The sequence below is a fragment of the Narcine bancroftii genome, chromosome 2, assembly GCF_036971445.1.
Source record: "Narcine bancroftii isolate sNarBan1 chromosome 2, sNarBan1.hap1, whole genome shotgun sequence".
Classification (NCBI taxonomy): domain Eukaryota; kingdom Metazoa; phylum Chordata; class Chondrichthyes; order Torpediniformes; family Narcinidae; genus Narcine; species Narcine bancroftii.
The window spans coordinates 57,036,038-57,056,870 of record NC_091470.1 but is presented as its reverse complement, the minus strand read 5'-3'; the positions used below and the strand labels follow the sequence as shown (position 1 = coordinate 57,056,870).

At 38.3% G+C, this 20,833-nt stretch overlaps 1 protein-coding gene across 9 annotated transcripts in view; it reads right to left on the bottom strand.

The window, feature by feature from the left end:
* The window catches only part of LOC138753571 (neuronal PAS domain-containing protein 3), a 1,142,342-nt gene that overhangs the window by 478,808 nt on the left and 642,701 nt on the right, over positions 1–20,833 (bottom strand). For all 9 annotated transcript variants that reach the window (XM_069916739.1, XM_069916738.1, XM_069916740.1 and 6 more), the window contains one exon: positions 6,967–7,056. In XM_069916739.1, coding sequence (XP_069772840.1) covers positions 6,967–7,056 — 90 coding nt within the window. The remainder of the gene's footprint in view (positions 1–6,966; positions 7,057–20,833) is intronic.

The window sequence follows — 20,833 nt, the reverse complement described above, 5'->3', positions numbered from 1 at the left end:
CAAGATTGACAATCCCAATTAATTATGCTGTAGAAGTAAATCATAGATGGCTCGTCTTATTTTCCCAGCATTATACAATTGAAAATCATTTCCTCCTGACTGCAGTACAATATCCATTTCTAGTAAAAACGCAGAAATGCTGGGGGGAAAACACACCAGGTCTCACAGGGGATAAAGATATACATGACATTTTGGGCCTGAGCCCTTCAATAAGGTATGAATAAAAAGCAGGTTATCATTAAGGTGCCTTGCCATTTGGCAAGGTCATTAATGTCTCTCCATCCGTCATGATCTCTGGCTCTCCGAATTGTAGTTGTTGCCTCCCCTCTAATTGAGAATGTAGTCGATGTTGAGTTCAAGACTCTACATGGGGAAAAATACTGAAGTGGTTCCCAGTTGCCTTCTTCAGTTGCAGTATCCAAACTGGAAAGTTAACCCTGGCCATTGATCAGCAGATTCATTTGCCCAGCATTTTTAGATTTACAACCATAAATTCCAATTTGTAGAAGCAGGTGGGCACATGAATTAAAAGGGCAGGGGAGAGTACAGAACAACAGACAAAAGGGGGAGGGGCCAAGAGAAACCGGAATGTCAGTGTTAACACCATCCAGTTGGAGGGTTCCCAGTCGCAATAAGAGGTGTTGTTCTTCCAATTTGTGGGTAGTCTCAGTCTGTCAGTCCATGAAACAATGAAGAGTTATGTCGGCAAGGGAATGGGGCTGGCCACTGAGTGATCCCATTATTGCGGTGGACAGAGCCAAGGTGTTCAACAAAGAAGTAATCAGTCTGTGTCATCATTCTGATGTGGACGAGACCACAATGAGAACACCATATGTAGTAGATGACCCCTGTAGGTTCACAAGTGAAGCTTTGCCACCAATAGTGGTGAGGGAGGAGGTGTGGGCGCCAGCACAGCACCTTCTGCGGTCACAAGAGTGCAATTAGTGAGAAGGGAGGAGTGGGCAAGGGAGTCATGGAGGGAATGGTCGCTGTGGAAGGTAGAAAGGGGAGGAGAATGGAAGATATGCCTGGTGGTGTGATCACATAGCATGTGGCAGAAATGATGTAGAATGATATGTTGGTTACAGAGACTGGTGGGCTGATGGATGAGAACAAGGGGAATCCTGTCCTTGTTGCACATGGGAGCGGAGGGGATCAGGGCAGGTTTGTGGGCAATAGAGGACATGTGGGTGAGGGCTGAGTTGATGGTGGTAGACAGGAAGCTGTTTCAATAACCATTTTTAGGTTGTTTTGCATTTCTCTGGGAATTTAATGGGTTATTTTCTGGCATCAGTCAGCCTTATCATCCTGACACAATTTCAATGTTCAGAGCAGAGGATAATGTCATTTTCCATGAAATAAGGCAACAGAATTGGGATCACATTACCTGGGGGGTAATTGGTTAAGCACTCCAGGACAAAATGGACATCATTATCTTATCTGTCACAGAAGCACTGAGTGCCTGAACACAAGTAAATTACAAAGCCTCATCCTCAACATTCCTGATCCACAATAAATGAGGCATTTTCCCCCATACCTACCCCATTTTCCATATCCAGCTCGATCCTCACATTCCACTGTTCCAATCTTCTACTTATCTATCCTAGATACTGAGCGCTGGTCTTTCCTAGATCCATTCCAAACATCAAGTGATAGCATCCACTGCTGACCCAAGTGCTGTTGATCTCCCCTTTCAATTTTTCTCACCCATTACCAATTATCCTAGAATCACTCCAGATCCTTTCACCCATCAATGTCAGGACTTCAATGCCTCCCTTACTCCACCCTCACCTCTGACTAAAGCATTGGCTCTTTTGGGGTATGGGCAATAGAAATTACTGTGGGCACAAAAGGTTACTGACCTTAATGTGATCATTAATAATTATACTTTATTTTAAATCTGGCATTATATTTTTTAAAACAACAACCTTGCAGTCAATGTCACTAAAACTTAAGCAGCTGATTGGTGATTTCAGGAATGGAAAGCTAGAGGTATACAATCCAGTGATGTATGGCGGATCAGAGGTGGAGAGTTCTTGGGAGTCACTTTCCTGGACTCAAGATGCAAATGGCTTTGTGAAGAAAGCACATCAGCACCTCTACTTCCTCAGGAGTTTGCAGAGATTTGCTATGACTCCAGGTAAATTTCAACAGATGTGAGGTGGACAGTATGCTGACCAGCTGCATCACAGTCTGATATGGGGACACCAATACCTCTGAGTGTAAAGCCCTCCAAGAGGTAGTGGACACAGCCCAGGAAATTACATGTAGAACCCTCCCCACTATTGAGAACATCTACAGGGAATGCTGCTGTCGGAGAGCAGCAGTAGCAATCACCAAGGATCCACATCACCAGCTCTCTTCTCGCTGCTGCAATCAGAAGAGGTTTAGGTACCACAAGACTTCCACCACCAGATTCAGGAACAGCTGCTAACCCTCCCCCATTAGACTCCAACAACAACAACAAACTCAATCAGGGGCTCGTTATGGACTCTTACTTGTTACTTACTTTATTGATCTTTTTATTTTCTCTGCATTTCATTGTTTATATTTATTATCTGTTTACAGTTCTTTATTGGTTTTCATGCATTCACTGTGTACAGTTTTCTTTGCACTACCAATAAGTGGTAATTCTGCCTCGCCCACAGAAAAAAATAATCTCAGGGTTGTATGTTATGTCATGTATGTACTCTGTCTATAAATCTGAAATCGGTCATAAGGCTAGCTGTGGTAAGCACCTTGGTTGGCATAGGAAACTTTTGTCAAAATGCTCCATTCCATGCTGTACTGGATCATTGATTTCCTGACCTGCAGACCACAAGTAGTGAGATTGAGTGACAACACCTCAGTCAGAAAATCAGGAATCTGGTGACATGTGTTAGACTAACAACTTGTCAGCAAAACAAACGACTGAGCATCGACATTAGGAAATGGAGGGGTGTACACATTGCCTTAAGTATCAACAGTGTTTAGGTGAAAATGGTGAGGAGTTTATAGTTCTTGAATAACTATTATTAACAACCTGTTCTGGTTGTATCATGACGACATTAAATGGGACTGCTTTGGGACAAGAAACAAATCAATTCAATTCCATGACTATTTTTGTGCAACTTTGCTATTTTGATAATAGAATCAATATTTGAACATTTGAAAGGATACAACACAAATTTGCTAATGAGTTCTCAGAGAGTTCTGGGAACTAGGTATTTCACCAGCTTTGAAAACCATGTATCTGTATTATAATAGTTTAAATTATTTCTGCTGATTTAGGAATCAAAATAAGGTCACAGAATTATACAATCTGTTTCAGAATGATGGAAGAGAATGTATTTTACACAAATGATTATTCAAATATGCAGCAAGTTCCCAGGTATTGTGTTTGCCAATATTTTGCATGACCAAAGTTTTTGAGTGCTCAATGAACAATTGTAAAAGGAAAATGTCAAAGAACATGGGAAAAGAACAAGAATCATAATACTTTAGATACTTTCAATAAACGACACACATGCTCATGCCTTCCTCTCCAAGGAGAAGACAACTGGTTACTATCCAAATAGGAATGACAAATAATATCAGAGTTTTACACTTGGGTTGGAATCATTTATTATTGGTAGGTTATTTTGTATCAGATTACTACAAACAACAATCTCTAGACCGCATAGTTCTGATGTTGGCCTTGTTATTATGGGAAGACTGAAACCAAGAATTGCCAATCACAGGAAAATGTTACCTTTTCTCTTTTGTGCCTGGTGAAAACATTGATCCCAAACCTCAATAGTTAATAAGACACAAGGGAGGTTCCTGCTTTTATGACATTACAAAAGGTTGCTGAGTCTCAAAGTTCAAAATGTTATCAGAATGAGACAGCACCTACATAAATATTAGCAGCAAGATCCTAGTAAATGGAAAATATCGATCAGCACAAACCAACAATGAAAATGAAGTCTTTATTGATGATGGCTCACTCATGTTAAGTTTTAAAACAATTGATCACTTGTTCTGTGGAAATCTTACTGGCAGTTTTGTTTAAATTGGTTAAGTTACCAGCAAAACTTGCTTTATTAATTCAGTGACAACTCAGCAATCATTAAATAATGAAGATATTCCAATATATTGGCACATGGCCCAACTGAAAAAAGGAAATTAACAAAGGACAATGAGCTATGAATGGAATTTACCATGCTCCATGGAAGCCCAGATAATATTAGTCATTTGTTTGCTGATAAGTTAATTGACATATCTGGCTAATGAAAATTTGTAACAACTTTACAATGAAAATATCTCCAAGTTATTATTGAAAGTAATCTATTCCATCAAATATTGGCTAGCCGTCTGAATATAATCAGATCAAAAGACAGAGAATTTCCAAACTTTGGACTGGGTGGGACAACAGCACAAAAACCAGCACTTTTTTTCTCATAGTCTGTGATTTGATTATGGAGTTGTGTACAATATGGGTAGTTTTTGTAAATTCTCCCTGTGATCATGTATACTTCTGCCTGTGGCTCTGGATTCTTTTCATTCCCTGTGTGCTGGTAGGCTAACTGGCCCTTAGAGTAGGTTAGCAGCAAAAACAGTCAAGAAGGAATTTTTTTTTTTCCCCACACCATAAATTGATGGGCATGTGCAAGAGAAGCTGTTGCAGGAAATATGACAGGGAAATGTTACTGATGGGATTGCTTTCTGTGAGTCAACTTGTTGCAATGGAATGTAAGCGAGATAGGTTTTTTATGATTCTCCCAAGTAGGTCTTCAGATGAGCCTGCATGTGTTCAGGTTATCCAGTAGGGTACCAGTCATGATTCCAGCAAGCTGCCATGAACAGTCGTGTGTGATAGGCAAATCAACAACCCAATTAAATGAGGTCAGACTTTAAAAATTACCAGACCTCCCACTGAACTGTTAAAGCATTCTTCTTACCTTCGACTTTGGAGCTGACAGTTACCTTTCCATTTTATCTATTTTATCTGAAATTGAATGTCAAGATTTATGTAGAATGGACTTGAAATTATACTTGTGCTTTGAACATAATCCTCAGTCTTCCTCTAATTGAATGATAAATAAAACTAAGCAACCCAATTTAAAAAACAAACATTATAATTTATCTTAAAGTTTACAATGAAAGTAAATCAGTTTTGTGTATTTGTAATGGAAGATTCTAACCGTGTTTTTTTTTACTTTTGCAGCCTTTGCTTCTGGAAGGCCGAGAACCTGCTTGTTTTTTAGAATCAGCAGACATAAGCTAAATTCCACCGAGGGGCCAGAAATGCTGTTATCTGACGAAAGGACATCTGTGAGCCAAGAACATTTAATCTTCCTGCTTGTTTTGGTCACAGACTGTCAGAGGCCTAGCCTTGATGCAAAATAAACCATTGTATTCAAAGTGATAAGCTGAAAATTATGTTATTCGATAGAAGCCTCGCATGCTAGCTTGCTTGCTTATCTTTCTTGCTGTGCTGGGAATAGGTGCTTGGTTAAGCAGTTTTTTGGGTAATATAAGCCATGGTCTCACTGCTGAAGTTTGAGACTCTCTGAGAGGTGGCAACATCTCTCAGCAAGAAGAACTTCTAGAGTCCAGCCAACGTCCCGGTCGGGGGAGGTGGAGAAGCTGCTACCGGCGCCCTGACAACCTACTACAAGTATGCAGTCGTTGCCTCGCTTCGGCAGTTAGGACCAGTCTAGGCGTTGATAAGTATAGTTGGGAAGGGCTTGCATATTGTAGTTTGAAATCAGCTTTTGAATTTGTAATAAACATTTGTATAAACTGAACTGCTCTCGGTGTGTGTGTGTCTATTTTCTTTCGGTAGCTCAAGCACTGTGACCAATCTAAAATGAACAAAATGAGAGGTACAAGTTTACCCAAGATAGTATTAGATTTGTTATTACCTAATCTATTCAATTGGTTGTTTAGTCAATTAAATACTGTAATAGAAAATCTTAGTTCAGCTGCTAAATGTTTCTGCTTAAGCAGGGTACAAACATGGCAGATAGAAAATATATTATAGAAAGAAAATATTTCTTCTGAAACTTGGACTTTGCAGATAGAAATCAATACTAATTGAAAATGAACAGATTATGTGGAAAATCCATTTACTAGTCCTCTCACTAGAAAAGTCCTCAAATGCTATTTCAGATATAACCAGTTTCATCAGACAATGCAATTTTTGTTTTAAACAAAGAAATGTTTAACAACTGTTCAACAATTGGAACCCTTTTCAAATTTTCCATGGAACAGCAAACCTTTATTCTGTCAGTTATTCCAAAAATCACACATGTTCCACATAAATACAATTAAATCAATATTCTTTTGCCTAGAAATGCAACTTTGGTCATTTGTGCTAGGCCTGCTTAGAGTTAAATCAAACAAATTGCAGTTTGCCTCTAAAAGATCCTTTTATGGACTTGAATATAATGAGTTTTGAAGACAGAGTACAATTCACTATTGCTGCAGCTCAAAAACATATTCCGAATGGGGATGAATTGCTGGACATTTGCCCCTAATTGGTCCAATCTGCTAAAATAAGAATTATTCAGAAAAAAATCTGAAGATAAAAATCAATTTATTATCATCGACAGAGATTCAACAAAATTCAACAGCACATAACAAGTCCATAGTTAACAAGAAATGGAAGCGAAGGCAGGGTAACACGTATATTTTCTGCTCAAGATAGGTTCCAGACAGTAGTTGATACACAAATTAAAGAATGCATCTTTCAATCCGCAGGACAAGATACCAAATTTTTGTGAAACCTTAACGCAAAGTTCTTCCATGTGCAATAATAAGGCAACCCCTCAAGAATTGTGTATCTTTATTTTTAAAGAGTTAATTCATTATTTTTACAAATGAACAAAATGGCCATCAACACAGTGCACTCATCAATTTAACAGTTGTAGTATACCACTGCTCACAAGGACATTTTTATAATGAAAATGACACATGCTCTACAGGAAAATTATACTTACTTACCTGTGATAGGCCCAAATAGATGGAGACTGTTTCAGAGATGTACAAAAATCTTCCTTCTTGATTTAGTGCAAATACAAATCCATCCAAAGACTGTAAAGAAACAAAAATATTCAAGGTTTGTAAAAAGAACTCTAAGTTACAAATTCATTATTTTAATCACCATTTGCAATGTACCTGAACAAATAATATATCCATATTTGTTCACATTTGTGTGAACAGGAAAAAAAAAACCATTTCAACAAAGATTGCAAAAATTTTTTTTTAAAACATGTTTATTCTGAACTTTATTCAATTTATTCTCAATTTTTTAAAATTTCTACACAGGTATGCAAAATAGTTTCAAATCTTACAAACCTATCAAAAAATTTACTTTTAAGAACATAGTTAAACAGTTCTTTACAACAAATACAATGGAATGCATCAATATAATGGCCAAAATGCTATTCTTACAGTCCATAAATATTTAATCTCAAAAGAGTGACAGATAATCAATATCATGCTCTACCAGTAACTGAGTCCCTGGGACTGAACAAGAAAAATTATTATAGCTCTCAGAGATCTTTGTAATCACCTCAAAAACATCCCGATGTTCAGTATTTCAACAAAAGAATGATGAAAATAGTCTGGATCATGTGCAGAATAAAGAATTGAACTTTTGAACAGTTCCATCTCTTCTTATGCAATCTTGACATTTAATAACCAGAACAATGGATTTGTCATAACTGTTCTATCAGGTTTGCTATTAAAGAGGCTTAATTTTACAGGAAATACGTAGCACAAGAAAAAAATGAAATTAATAACTATAGCTCAAAGTTAACACAGGTGCAATTTGTCCATGTAAATATAAATGATATACCATGCAACCAAGTAGAGGTTTTCAGAATAATATATTAAAATAATGCATCAAACTCATTTTAGTTGATTAAATTGCGATGGGAATGCTAACAAGTGTTTCTTTTCTGAATAGTTGTGTTCAGATCTTTGTTACAATGTAATCAGAAAGTGACAGTTCTCGCCATTTCCTTCATATAGCATGAAGTGAAAACTGAATACTGTTATTTTAATTAATAATTAATGACCATTTATATTGTTCTTGGAATGGAGATCTTTGTGAACTTGAAAGCAAGACTAAACTAAAAACTTCAATGGACTTGTTTTTTAAAATTCCTTAATGCAGAAAATTGTGCTGTTGTCAAACTGCAATTAATATATCTTGTCTGATGATTTTTCTCTTGAAGCATTTCAACATCATTATCAAAAGCAGCACCAATAAAACTTTCCATTAACCACATACCCAAATAAGTGACTGGCACACTTCATATTTGGCAAAACATGTAGACAGAGAGGTGAAGGCTGCATTTGGCATGCTTGGTTAGGGCATTCAGTGCAGTAGAAGGAAGGTCATGTTACAACTGCATAAGACTTTTGTGAGACTACACTATGAGTGCCGAGAGTAATTTGGTCACCAAGCTATGGAGTAAAAAAAGCTTGAAACGGTGCCGAAAAGATTCACAAGAACGTTGCTGGGACTGTAGGTTTGAATTATAAGGAGAGGATACTTTGAGTGGGACTTTTCTCCCTGGAGCATTGGAGGCTAAAGGGAGACATTATAGACTTATTTACAATCATAAAGGGCATAGATAAGATAAATAGTCATGCCCACCCCCCCCCTTAAAACCAATCTAAAGGTAAGCCTGAAACTTGAGAGCATTGAATTCAGGGGAGATGGGAAAGATTTAAAAGGGACCAGAGGGGAACCTTCTTCACAGAGGTTGATGGGTATATGGAAAGAGCTTCCAGAGGAAGTTTGTTCAAGTTTAGTTATCATCCGATTGTACCAGTACAACCCGAAGAAACAGGGTTCTCCCACCCATGGTGCAAAAGAGAGCAAATACACACACAGACATAACATGTACAAAGACAAACACACAAAGAACTAATATACATATCAAAATAAATATTATTAATAGTAGAACCACAGAGTTCTTTTTTGCAGTTCGCCATTCATTCAGCAGTCTCTCATTGCTTGTGGGAAGAAGCCATTCCTCAGCCTGGTGGTTCTGACTCTGATACTCCTGCATCTCTTTCCTGACTGGAGTAGCTGGAAGACACTGTGTACAGGGTGGAACGGGTACTCCCAGATTTTGTGAGCCCTCTTTAAACAACAATCCTGTTAAATTGCATTGATGGAGGGGAGGGGGAAGAAAGAAACCCTAGTGATCCTCTCTGCCACTTTTATGGTCCTGGGGATTGATCTCCAACCCGATGCTCTATGGCAATCGAACCACACTGTGATGCAGCTGGCCAGGACACTCTTGATAGAGCTCCTGTAGAAAATTGACAGAATGGTGGCCAGTAACCTTGCCTGCTTCAGTCTTTTAAGGAAGTGCAGTCGCTATTGTGCCTTCCTGACAAGAGGTGATTTGTGTCCAGAATAGGTCACTTGTTAAGTGAACTCAGAGAAACTTGGAGCTCTCCACTCTCGAGCTATTAATGTGTAGAAGATCCCAACAAAGACCTCGGTCTGTTGGTCTACACATCATTCAGTAACTGACTGTGCATTTTTTCTTTGGCATCAGCCTATTCTTCACATCAAACCATGTGTAGATGTTCAGTTTGAAGAAGGGAGGCATAGACACGCAAGGTTGTCTTGTGATATGTCAGTGTCACACAGCTGACTATGGATCTTCTGTGCATACCCATGCTATAACTTCCAGAATGCATGGGTGAATTCAGCCCTGGATGATCTTCGTGCCTGGGCACTTCTTGAGCTCTGAGAAGTGCACAGACCTCTGTGTCCTACCATTCTTTCTGGTTAACCCTGTGAAGCATTTGATCTCAATACCTCGATGCACGTGCTAATATAGCCTGTCACTGAGCTCATGCATGTACTGATGTTTACATGACCATTGCAGGTAGCCACCTCCCTGAAGCAGTGTCGGTCCATGGTTCAAAGCAGTCCTGTAGCACTGCAATGCTGGATCAATGAATCTGGAATGGAGTCCTAAAGCCATGTTTCTGTAATCTCCAGAGTATAGTAGCCTTGCAGTTCTTTCTGGTTCAGATGCAATCTCAAGAAATACATTTTCTTCCGTAGCAATTTTACATTTGTAAGTAAAATTGTCAGGAGTGTGGGTCTGACGGGTTAAACTAACCCCGATGCCGGCCTCCTTTCTGTGTTTCTGCCTTCACGCATGATAGAAGTGTGGACAACTGTAATGTTCAGTAGGTATTTAAACAGGCACATGAGACGAGCTTGGTCAACAAAAGGCAGACTAGGCCAAGGGGCCTATTTCTGTTATAAAACTCCATTACCCTATACTAGTGGTTGAAGAGCTTTGGTATAGAGCAGTGGTTCTCAACCATTTTCTTTCCACTCATATACCACTTTAAGTAATCCCTATGCCATCGGTGCTCTGTGATAAATAAAGGATGCTTAAGGTGGTATGTGAGCGGGAAAGGAAGGTTGAGAATCATGGATCGAGACCCAATTGTTACTGAAATATTTTGCTTGAGAAAAGTCATTGGCTCATTTCCTTTGGAGTTAAGAAACTGTGCACATAACGAGTCAATTAGGTATGATGAAAACAGTGGTTCTCAAACCGTTTTCTTTTCACCCACATACCACCTTAAGCAATCCCTTACTAATCACAGAGCACCTATGGCATAGAGAAGACTTAAAGTGGTACGTGAGGTGGAAAGAAAATGGTTAAGAACTACTGCTCTATACCAAAGCTCTTCAAGCAGAAATGCTGACGTGCAGATGTGTTTGTTAAATTAGAACATTTTTAAATCACCTTTACAGGACAGTTTATTCAGAAGTAGATTATTAAAGAGAATAAAACAGCAATCTTATGTACTGCATGTTAACATCATATGAAGGAACAAAGACTGAAAACATTCTGCACTAAATTCACTTGATGAATTGGAAGAATTTTTAAGGTCATGTCAATTAATATGAATTTGATGATTTGTGAGAAAACAAACATTTGAAAAATGGAATAACACAATACCAACATGGAAGGTCACCTCTTGAAACAAGAGAACAAATAGCTTCCATGATATAGTGAGGAACTATTAAGAAACCTTCTGTCCTTGTCAGAATACTTATTAAAGTAATTAAACATAAATAATGCTAATTTCAACAAATCCTAGCACCATATGTTATATAAACGGAACCTTTGAAAATGGAAGAAAGCTTAGGAAATACTTTCAACATCAACTGTAACTTTACATCACATAGTTTTGTAAGGCTTTCCATTCTAAGAATAAACCAAGTACAAGAATGAATCAGAAGACAAGTAGCGTGGGTTGGAATTCAACAAATACACCAGGAACAACTTCAACAAATACAGCCAGGTAATGCACATAGTTGAGTATAATGTAATACATTGGCAGAAAATCCTTGAAAGGATGAGCTCTCACAAGGTTTCAGGCCCTGATGGCGTACCTGGCAGAGTACTGAAAATCTGTGCCAACCAATGGCTGGTGCATTTAGGGACATTTTCCATCTCTCTTTGCTTCAGTTAGAGGTTCCCATCTGCTTCAAAAGGGCATCAATCATGCCCAAGAGGAGCAGAGGGAGCTGCCTCAATATCCATCACCTAGAAGCACTCTCATCCATTGTGATGAAATACTTTTGAGAGGTTGGTCATGGCCAGAATTAATTTGTACCGCCACAATCGCTTCTCTGGCTATCCACTCAACCTGGATCACCTAGACTATAGCAACATATACATCGACTACAGCTCAGCTTTCAACAACATTATTCTCTTAGTATTAGTCAACAAACTTCAAAACCTGGGCCTCCGTACCTCTCTCTGCAACTGAATCTTTGACTTCCTCTTTGGAAGACCACAGTCAGTTCGAATCAGAAACAACATCTCCTCCACACTGACATACAAAACAGGTGCACCTCAAGGATGTGTGTATAGCCCACTACTCTATTCTTGCTACACTCATGACTGTGTGGCTAGACACAACTCCATCTACAAATTTGTCAGTGACACCACAGATGTCATCAGAATCACAGATGGCAATGAAGAAGTGTACAGGAATGAGAGAGATCAGCAGGTTGAGTGGTGTCATAATGACAACTTTGCACTCAATATTACCAAACTAGGAACTGATTGTGAACTCCAAATTCCTGGTGTCAACATCTCTGAAGATCTATTCTGGGACTTCCATGTTGATGCAGTCATGAAGAAAGCAAAGGAGGCTCAGCAGCAGCTATACTTCATGAAGAGTTTGAGGAGATAAGGTCTTTCCCCAAAGACTCGCAAATTTCTACAAGTGTACCGTGGAGAACATTCTGATTAGTTGCATCATTGTCCAGTATAGACTTACCAATGCACAGGACAGGAAAAGATTACAGAGAGTTGTCAACTCCGGTAGCTCCATTAAGGGCAAATCTTCACTCCATTGAGGATATCTACAAAAGGCGGTGTCTCAAGAAAGCAGCATCTATCCTCAAGGACCCTCACCAACCAGGCCATGCCCTCTTCACATTGTTGCCATCAGGAATGAGGTACAGGAGCCTGAAGACAATTCACCCAATGGTACAAAAACAACCTCATCCCTTCTACCATCAGAATTTTGAGTGGACAATGAACCACTGAACACTACATCACTTAATCTTCATTTTGCATCAATTTATTAAAATATATAATAGCTAAAAATCCAAGGCAATGATGCTTGCTGCTACTCTGGAGTTCTGTGTCCAATTTTCATTCTCCTCATCTTTTTTTCCCCATTCAAAAAAAATGCTGAGTTCTTTGCTTCCCATTGCACCATATAGTTCATGGGTCAGCATATTACCATTATTCTGGAGATCATCATTAGCTAATCCCAAACAGATGCCTCCGAAATTCAGTTTCTTGCTCAATTACATGATTATTTTCAATATTTTATTTATCATTTTCCAAACTTAAACTCAGTTATCAATATTATTGATGTTAATATTGATTACAATTTACAATTATCATTTTTGTACAAGATTTTCTGACTCGTTTCCACCCCCCCCCCCACCCACTCCACATTTAACACTTAACCAACCACAGTTACACACAACATTCAGGACATTCACAACAAAGGTATGAAACGTACAACAGGGGTTTAAGGGTTTGTCACGACATGGCAGCCAGTGTTCAGGCCAATTTCTTTTTCTTTAATTTTCCTGTTTGGGTTGGGACAGGCTCCGCTCCACTCACCCCCCCACCCCAAATTGAGGGGTGAACAGGGAAGGTAGGGTGGTGAGGGACGAAGGTCCACACTATAATTATGCTCCTCTAGAATCAATTACACATATTGTCATGCTTCTCGCTGGACTACTTCCATGGTTTTTTTGTTGGATTTTTTTCCAGGAGACAATAATCAAACTTAAAGAGAATTGATCTTGTTTCCTGAGCTAGCTGATAAGCATGTTTCCTGTACCAAAGAGCTTGAATATTAAATTGATGTACTTGTATTGGGAAATGCAATATTAAATTTATTTCTCAGCGTTGCACTTTAATGGATGAGCAACCCTTGCAATTTATTTAAAAATATTATTTGAATGGTGATGTATGGATGAACATACAAGTGAAGGCACCATCTACCTGTGACTATCCACCAGAGATGAAACCAAGTGCCCACTTATTAAGAAAAATTCCATTCTAGAATTATCTGCTACCTACTTTACACATTTATTTGCAGCCAACTTGGAGATCCTAAATACACAGAAGTGGAAAATGTTAAGGGCAGTAGTAATCAATAATGATGCACAGCTACAAAGGCCAGAAGAAACAAATAATTGTCTTCCTGTAGCAGATATCCACTATTATTTAATGTGGCAGGTGCAATTTCAGGAAGCACCATGTTTGAGAGGTCATGGGTGTGAAATCTCTATCTCCAAAACTGCAATCTCAGACCTATTGCAGTGTACTTCCCTCTTGAGTATCTGAAGATTCTATCACAAAATTAAACTGCTGCTATGGATTGGAAAACATCCTTGTTCTTGCACTGAAAAGAATATTCAAGATGCCTGAACTTCTCCATTTGAAAATCTATACAGTTAAAATAAATCTTAAATCTGTTCAAAGATTATCTCCCAAGTTTATTCCAAAGGGAAATGCAATATTAAAGTTGTTGACATTAAATTAAATTGAATTTAAATTAGAAATAATGTAATTAAATGGGACAGTAACAAAAAAAAAACCAGTGTACTGCTACTCTAAATCAACTTTGACTCTACTTGTAGAATAAGTATTGCTCCATGTTAAAAGTGCACTTCCTCCAAAACCAACACACTGCAGCAACTTACCAAGATTTCTTAACAGTACCTCCAAGACCTTCAGCCAAAAGTAACAGATTCACAGGAACATGAAAGCATTTAAAATCATCCTCTATTCCAACTTGATCCGACAATTAAAGTGGTTTCATCTTTGCTGAGCCAAACACCTGAAACTTCCCACCAATCAGAATTGTGCAAGTATGTTAACCAGACAGATATCAGGAGTCCCAGGGAGTAGCTGACCATTAGTTTATTCAAGGAAAGTTTGAAACATCCAATAAATTAAAAAAATACTTAACTATGTCTACATCCTATGAATAAATAACAATATACAACTTTTAACCATCCAGTAAATTCATTTACTATTACCCGCCCCGCCCCCCCCCCCCCCCATGGGAACACAAATTGCCTAAACAATGTGACAAATAAGAAAAAAAATGATTGGAGAGGCATCTCCAGGGGATTATATTCATCCTTCTCACAATATTGTGTATAATTTGCATTAAGAAAAATATATTATCACAGGTAAGTCATCAATATGATGTAGTTCAATAAAATGTTCTTATGAAACTCCATGGTAATGCAACCAATACAATTGTTATATTCAGTCTGACCAATAATTCAATAATCTCAATAATTATCTGTATTCTCATTCTTATTAATGAGATATATATCCAACTTCTTTTTCACTAAACCAATCTAGACAGAATTAATTGTTTCAGATGGAAATTCACCTTCCATTTTCTCTACTCAGGTCTTTATGGGGTAAAAAGTATATTCTATAATCTTATTTTAGGTGCATTTATTTTGTAGTAAAGCAATCACCATGAGGTGCAGAAGAGCTTAGGTCTTTATAGCCATTCAATTTTACTGCAAGCATAGTTCAGAAACATATGTAATCTGTAATAATGGCTTTGAATTGTCAAGAAAGTTTATTTTTGCAATATTAATCTAGCAATATTAATGAAATAATTAATTGATAAATGATTTTCAAAAGTAATCTTTTTCTACTGATCTTATAAATTGCTTATTCCCAGTTCATTTCTTTAATCTTTTCCTTTACTTACTATTGTTTTACTCAAGTTAAACTTTAAATACTGTTATTCTAATTATCTTTAATTTCACTGAAGCTTACAGTAAAGCAATTTACCTAAAAATGGTAAATAAAATGTTGGAAATGGTGATCATGTCAGCGGGCATCAGTGGAGAAAAAAAAATTTAATGTTTCTAGTCAATGACTTTCTACAGAATTTAGATACGTCCGAAAATAGAATTTGCGTCAATGAGAAATGGTGTAAAGGACCAAAGTAACTGAGAGAGGTGCCAGCTGAAAGAGGGTGGTGAGGACTCATTAATCATATCTGGATTTTTGGAGTCAATGCATAAAGAGGAAGTAAAGGAGGACAAATAAGAATAATCAATGCTGAAAATGTGAAATGCTTCAGTTGCTGACAATCCAAAATGAAATATTTTCTAACTCCACTGCCCAGTTCTACCACCTTCCCAAGATCCACAACCTGAAATGACCCATAGACCTATTGTTTCCATATGATCCTGCCCCATCAAACTGGTATCTGCTTAGTTCAATTATGTCTTGTCTCCCCTGGTCCAGTACCTCCCCACCTATATGCACAATAATTCACATCCCCTCCATCACTTCAACAACCTCAGTTCCCTGAACTCAACCATTCCATCTTCACCATGGACATGCAATGTCCATAGACCTCCATCCCTGATCCATTGATCAGGGATCCCTGATCACTCTGTCCATTGCAATAGCAAGGATCTCCCAGTAGCAACCCACTTCAACTCCCCATCCAATTCCCATGCCAACACATTTGTCCATGGTCTCATGCACTACTTGTCTGAGACTACCTGAAAACTGGAGGAACAACTCAACAATTGCCTCATAGTTCATCTGGGTTCATTCCAACCAGATGGCATTAACATTGACTTCTCCAGTTTCCGTTAGACCAAATCCCTCCCCATCACTCATCCCACCTATCCCCATGTCTTCTTTCCTCTGGCAATCTCCCAGGCTGTGTCCAATCTCTCCAACATAGAGGTCACAAGGAAGGATTGTTTGGTGGTGAAGGAGGAGGTGTGGATGTAAGAATAGCATTTACTGCAATCACAGGAGTAGGTACCAAAAGGGTGATTGGTTGGATTGGAGGAGTGGATGAAGGAATTGTGGAGGGATTGGTTCCTGTGGAAGGCAGTGAGTGGAAGAAAGGGGACGATGTGCCTGTTGGTGTGACCACGTAGAAGGTGGCAGAAATAGTGGAGGATATGTTGGATGTGGAGACTGGTAGGGTAGTAGATTAGGACAAAGGGAATCCAGTCCTTGCTGCACTTAGGGGTGGAGGAGGCCAGGGTAGATTTGTGGATAAAGGAATACAAGCAGGTGAAAGCCAAATTGATGGTAGTAGATGAAAACCCACACTTTATGAAAAAGGAGGATGCCTTGGATGACCTCACATAGAAGACCTCTTCCTGGGAGAAAATGTGACAGAGACTGAGGAATTAGTGAGAAAGATGTGGGAACCTTACAGGGTTCAAATTTGGCATGGATGAAGCAGTGACTCATGCATGATCACTTTTCTGATTGGAGGCCTGTGACCAGCATTATGCCAGTATGGTCAGTGGTGGGTATACTATTGTTCGTTATCTACGTTAACTGTTTGGATGACAATGTAGTTTTCAGGTGACACAAAACTTGTAATATAATGATCCATGAGGAAAGGTATCCAGGTTTTCAACAGTTGGAAAGGTGGGTGAAGGAATGACAAAGAAGCTTAATTCTGACAAGTGCAGGTTTTGCACTTTAGTAAGTCAAACCAGGGCAAGAATTACACAGAAAGCTGGAGGAACATGGAGTGTGTTATTGAAGAGAAAGACAGAGCTGTGCAGTTCTCTGAAATTGGTGACCCAAGTGTACTGAATGGCAAAGTATGATTTGACAAACTTGCCTTCATTGGGGGAATTTAGATAACAGAAGTTGAGAATCATAATACAGCTGTACAAGTTATTGACGAGACCACACTTGGAAGTACTGTGTGTAGTTCTGGTCACCCAAATAGAAGAAGGATGTCATCAAGTGAAAAGGATGCAGAAAAGATTCGCCAGGATGTTACAAGACTTGAAGGAGTGAATTATAGGGGAAAAGTCAAATCAGCTAGATCTTTATTCTATGAAACATAGAAGGCTGAGGGATGACTTTATAGGTGTGTATAAAATGAGAAGCATAGATAAAGTTAATGTTCACAATTTTTTCTCCCAGGGTAGATGATATTCGATCAATCTAAAGATTTAAGCTTAAGAACACAAAAGTATATCATCAATTTATGCAAAGATTTATGGATAGGAAGAGTACAGAAGGACATGGGACTGAAAGGAGGCAAATAGGATTGGCCCAGAATGCCAAGTTGATTGGCATGGACACATTTGACTCCTGTGCAGTGCTATTTTCACCCCTTGGCCTCCTTTCCAGACTGGGAGTTCTCTTCTACACAATCAATGCATCAACAACCACAATTCCCGGGGAGGAGTCACGTGATGGAGTAGTGGCCGGACGGTGAACTCCAGCCCACTCCAGAAAAGTCGGGAAAAACAAGAGAAAATACAAAGGCACAGAAATACAAGTTAAAGAAAAGTGAGTATAAAGGTGGAAAGAAGATGGAGACAAAAGGAGAAAAATCAAAATCAACGGAAAGAAGAGAGGAAGAGAAGACAATGGAGGAAAAAGGTGAAGGCCTTACCTGTCCGAAGAGGCCCGCTGTGGAGAGAGGACCCCACTACCTCAGGTCGGTAGAAAAAGAACTACAACAATGGCTCACAGAGCCGAGTAAAAGTGCGCAACCGCGCATGAAAAAAAACACACCGACGGGAGGGGGGACCAGCTGGGGAGTCGATCTCCACAGCCGGCAACGACAGCTGCAGAACACCTGCAGCAAGAAGAGACCACAGAAAACAATGGAAACAAGAAAGAAGAGGAGGAAAGGGCAGCAAAGAAACAACAGATGGCCAACCTAGAGGAAGAAGAACAGGAAGAATACAGTGAAATAGATAAAGGGAAAGGCAAGGTAAAGGATATACTTGCTCTTGTTAGAGGATACATGGAGTCATTTAAAGAATGGCAAACACAGGAATTCAATGATTTAAGAAGAAGAATAAACAACACAGAAAAGAAAATAAATAAAATGGATATGACCTTAACAGAAATGGGGAAAAAAATGGACAAGATGGAAGAACGGGCAATAGCAGCAGAAATGGAGGTAGAAGACTTAAAAAAGAAATTGGAGGAATCTAATAAAAAAACTAAAGAGACACAAGAATTACTAGCCCAAAAAATAGATATAATGGAAAATTATAACAGAAGAAATAACATAAAGATAGTGGGCCTTAAGGAAGATGAAGAAGGCAAGAATATGAGGGAGTTTATAAAAGAATGGATCCCTAAGGCCCTAGGATGTCCAGAACTACAGCAAGAAATGGAAATAGAAAGGGCACATAGAGCATTGGCCCCTAAACCACAACCACAACAAAAACCAAGATCTATTGTAGTAAAATTCCTAAGATATACTACAAGAGAAAAGGTACTGGAGAAGACAATGGAAAAAGTAAGAGAGGGCAACAAACCACTGGAGTATAAAGGGCAAAAAATCTTCATTTATCCAGATATAAGCTTTGAACTCCTAAAGAAGAGAAAAGAGTTCAATACAGCAAAAGCGATTTTATGGAAGAAAGGATATAAATTTACACTGAAGCATCCTGCGGTATTGAAAATATTTATTCCAGGACAACAAAACAGACTATTCTCGGATCCAGAAGAAGCACGAAAATTTGCAGAACAATTACAAAAATAGACTGAGGGATGAAGACAGGTAATGAGAGCAAAAATGATCACGATTGATATGTATGTGGGTAAAGACAAAAATAGACTGAGGGATGAAGACGGGTAAGGAGGGTAAAAATGACCACGATTGATATGTATGCGGGTAAAGAGGTATAAGAGTGAATAGAAACAATGGGCATATGTGAAAGTATCTGTAATTAGAGGAAAACATAGAGAGTATAGACAAGAATTAATAAGGGCAGGTAATGGAATAGAGAGAATAAGGAGGGAATTAAAAGAGAGACCTTTGTGACATATAAAAAGCGAAATCTTTTCTGGGGGGGGCTGGGTGGGGGAAAAGAGCGGTCACTGCAAAATCAGTTGACGCTTGCGAGTGGATTCGCAAATCCAAATGGAGAGGGGAGATGTGGTTGTCCGACAAGGGATAAAGGGCAACTCAGGAGGGGAAGGGGAGATTGGGGATAAAGAAGATAGAAATAGGAGAATAAGGAAAATGTTGGATGTTGTAGGAATGTTGTCTGGTAAAGAGTTGAAAATAAGAAAACAGAAATGGAAAAGGAGGAAAGGTAATGATGGAAAAACAGAAAGAGAAGATAAACAAAATATAAAATGGCTACGCTGAACTATATGACTCTAAATATTAATGGAATACATAACCAAATTAAAAGGAAGAAACTACTAAATTTACTGAAAAAGGAAAAAATAGATATAGCATTTGTCCAAGAAACACACTTAACTGAATTGGAGCACAAGAAATTAAAGAGAGATTGGGTAGGACATGTAACAGCAGCATCGTATAATTCAAAAGCAAGAGGAGTGGCTATATTAATTAGCAAAAATGTGCCATTTAAAATAGAAGAGGAAATAATAGATCCAGCAGGGAGATATGTTATGATAAAATGTCAGATATATTCAGAGCTTTGGAATCTACTTAATATATATTCACCTAACGAAGAAGATCAAAAGTTTATGCAAGATATCTTCTTGAAGGTAGCTAATACGCAAGGGAACATACTAATAGGAGGGGATTTCAATCTGAATTTGGATCCAAATATGGATAAAACGGGGAAAAAAATTAACAGGAAGAACAAAGTAACCAAATTTATAATTAAATCAATGCAAGAAATGAAACTTGTGGACATATGGAGGAAACAAAACCCAAAAGAAAAGGAATACTCATACTACTCGACTAGACATAAAACATACTCAAGGATAGACCTATTCCTGTTATCAGCCCACATTCAAGGGAGAGTTAGGAAAACGGAATATAAAGCTAGACTATTATCGGACCACTCACCCCTGTTATTGGCAATAGAGCTAGAGGACATCCCTCCAAGAATGTATAGATGGAGATTAAACCCCATGCTACTTAAAAGACAAGATTTTAGAGAATTTATTGAAAAACAACTAAAAATGTACTTTGAAGTAAATACGGAATCAGTGGAAGATAAGTTTATACTATGGGACGCAATGAAAGCATTCATTAGAGGGCAAATAATAAGTTATGCAACCAAGATGAAGAAGGACTATAATCAGGAAACAGAGCAGTTGGAAAGGGAAATAATAAACATAGAAAAAAAATTAGCAATAAAGGAAGATACAACCAAAAGAAGAGAATTGGCGGATAAAAAAATAAAATATGAAACATTACAAACATATAAGGTGGAGAAGAATATAATGAAGACAAAACAGAAATATTATGAACTAGGTGAAAAAACACACAAAATCTTAGCATGGCAGCT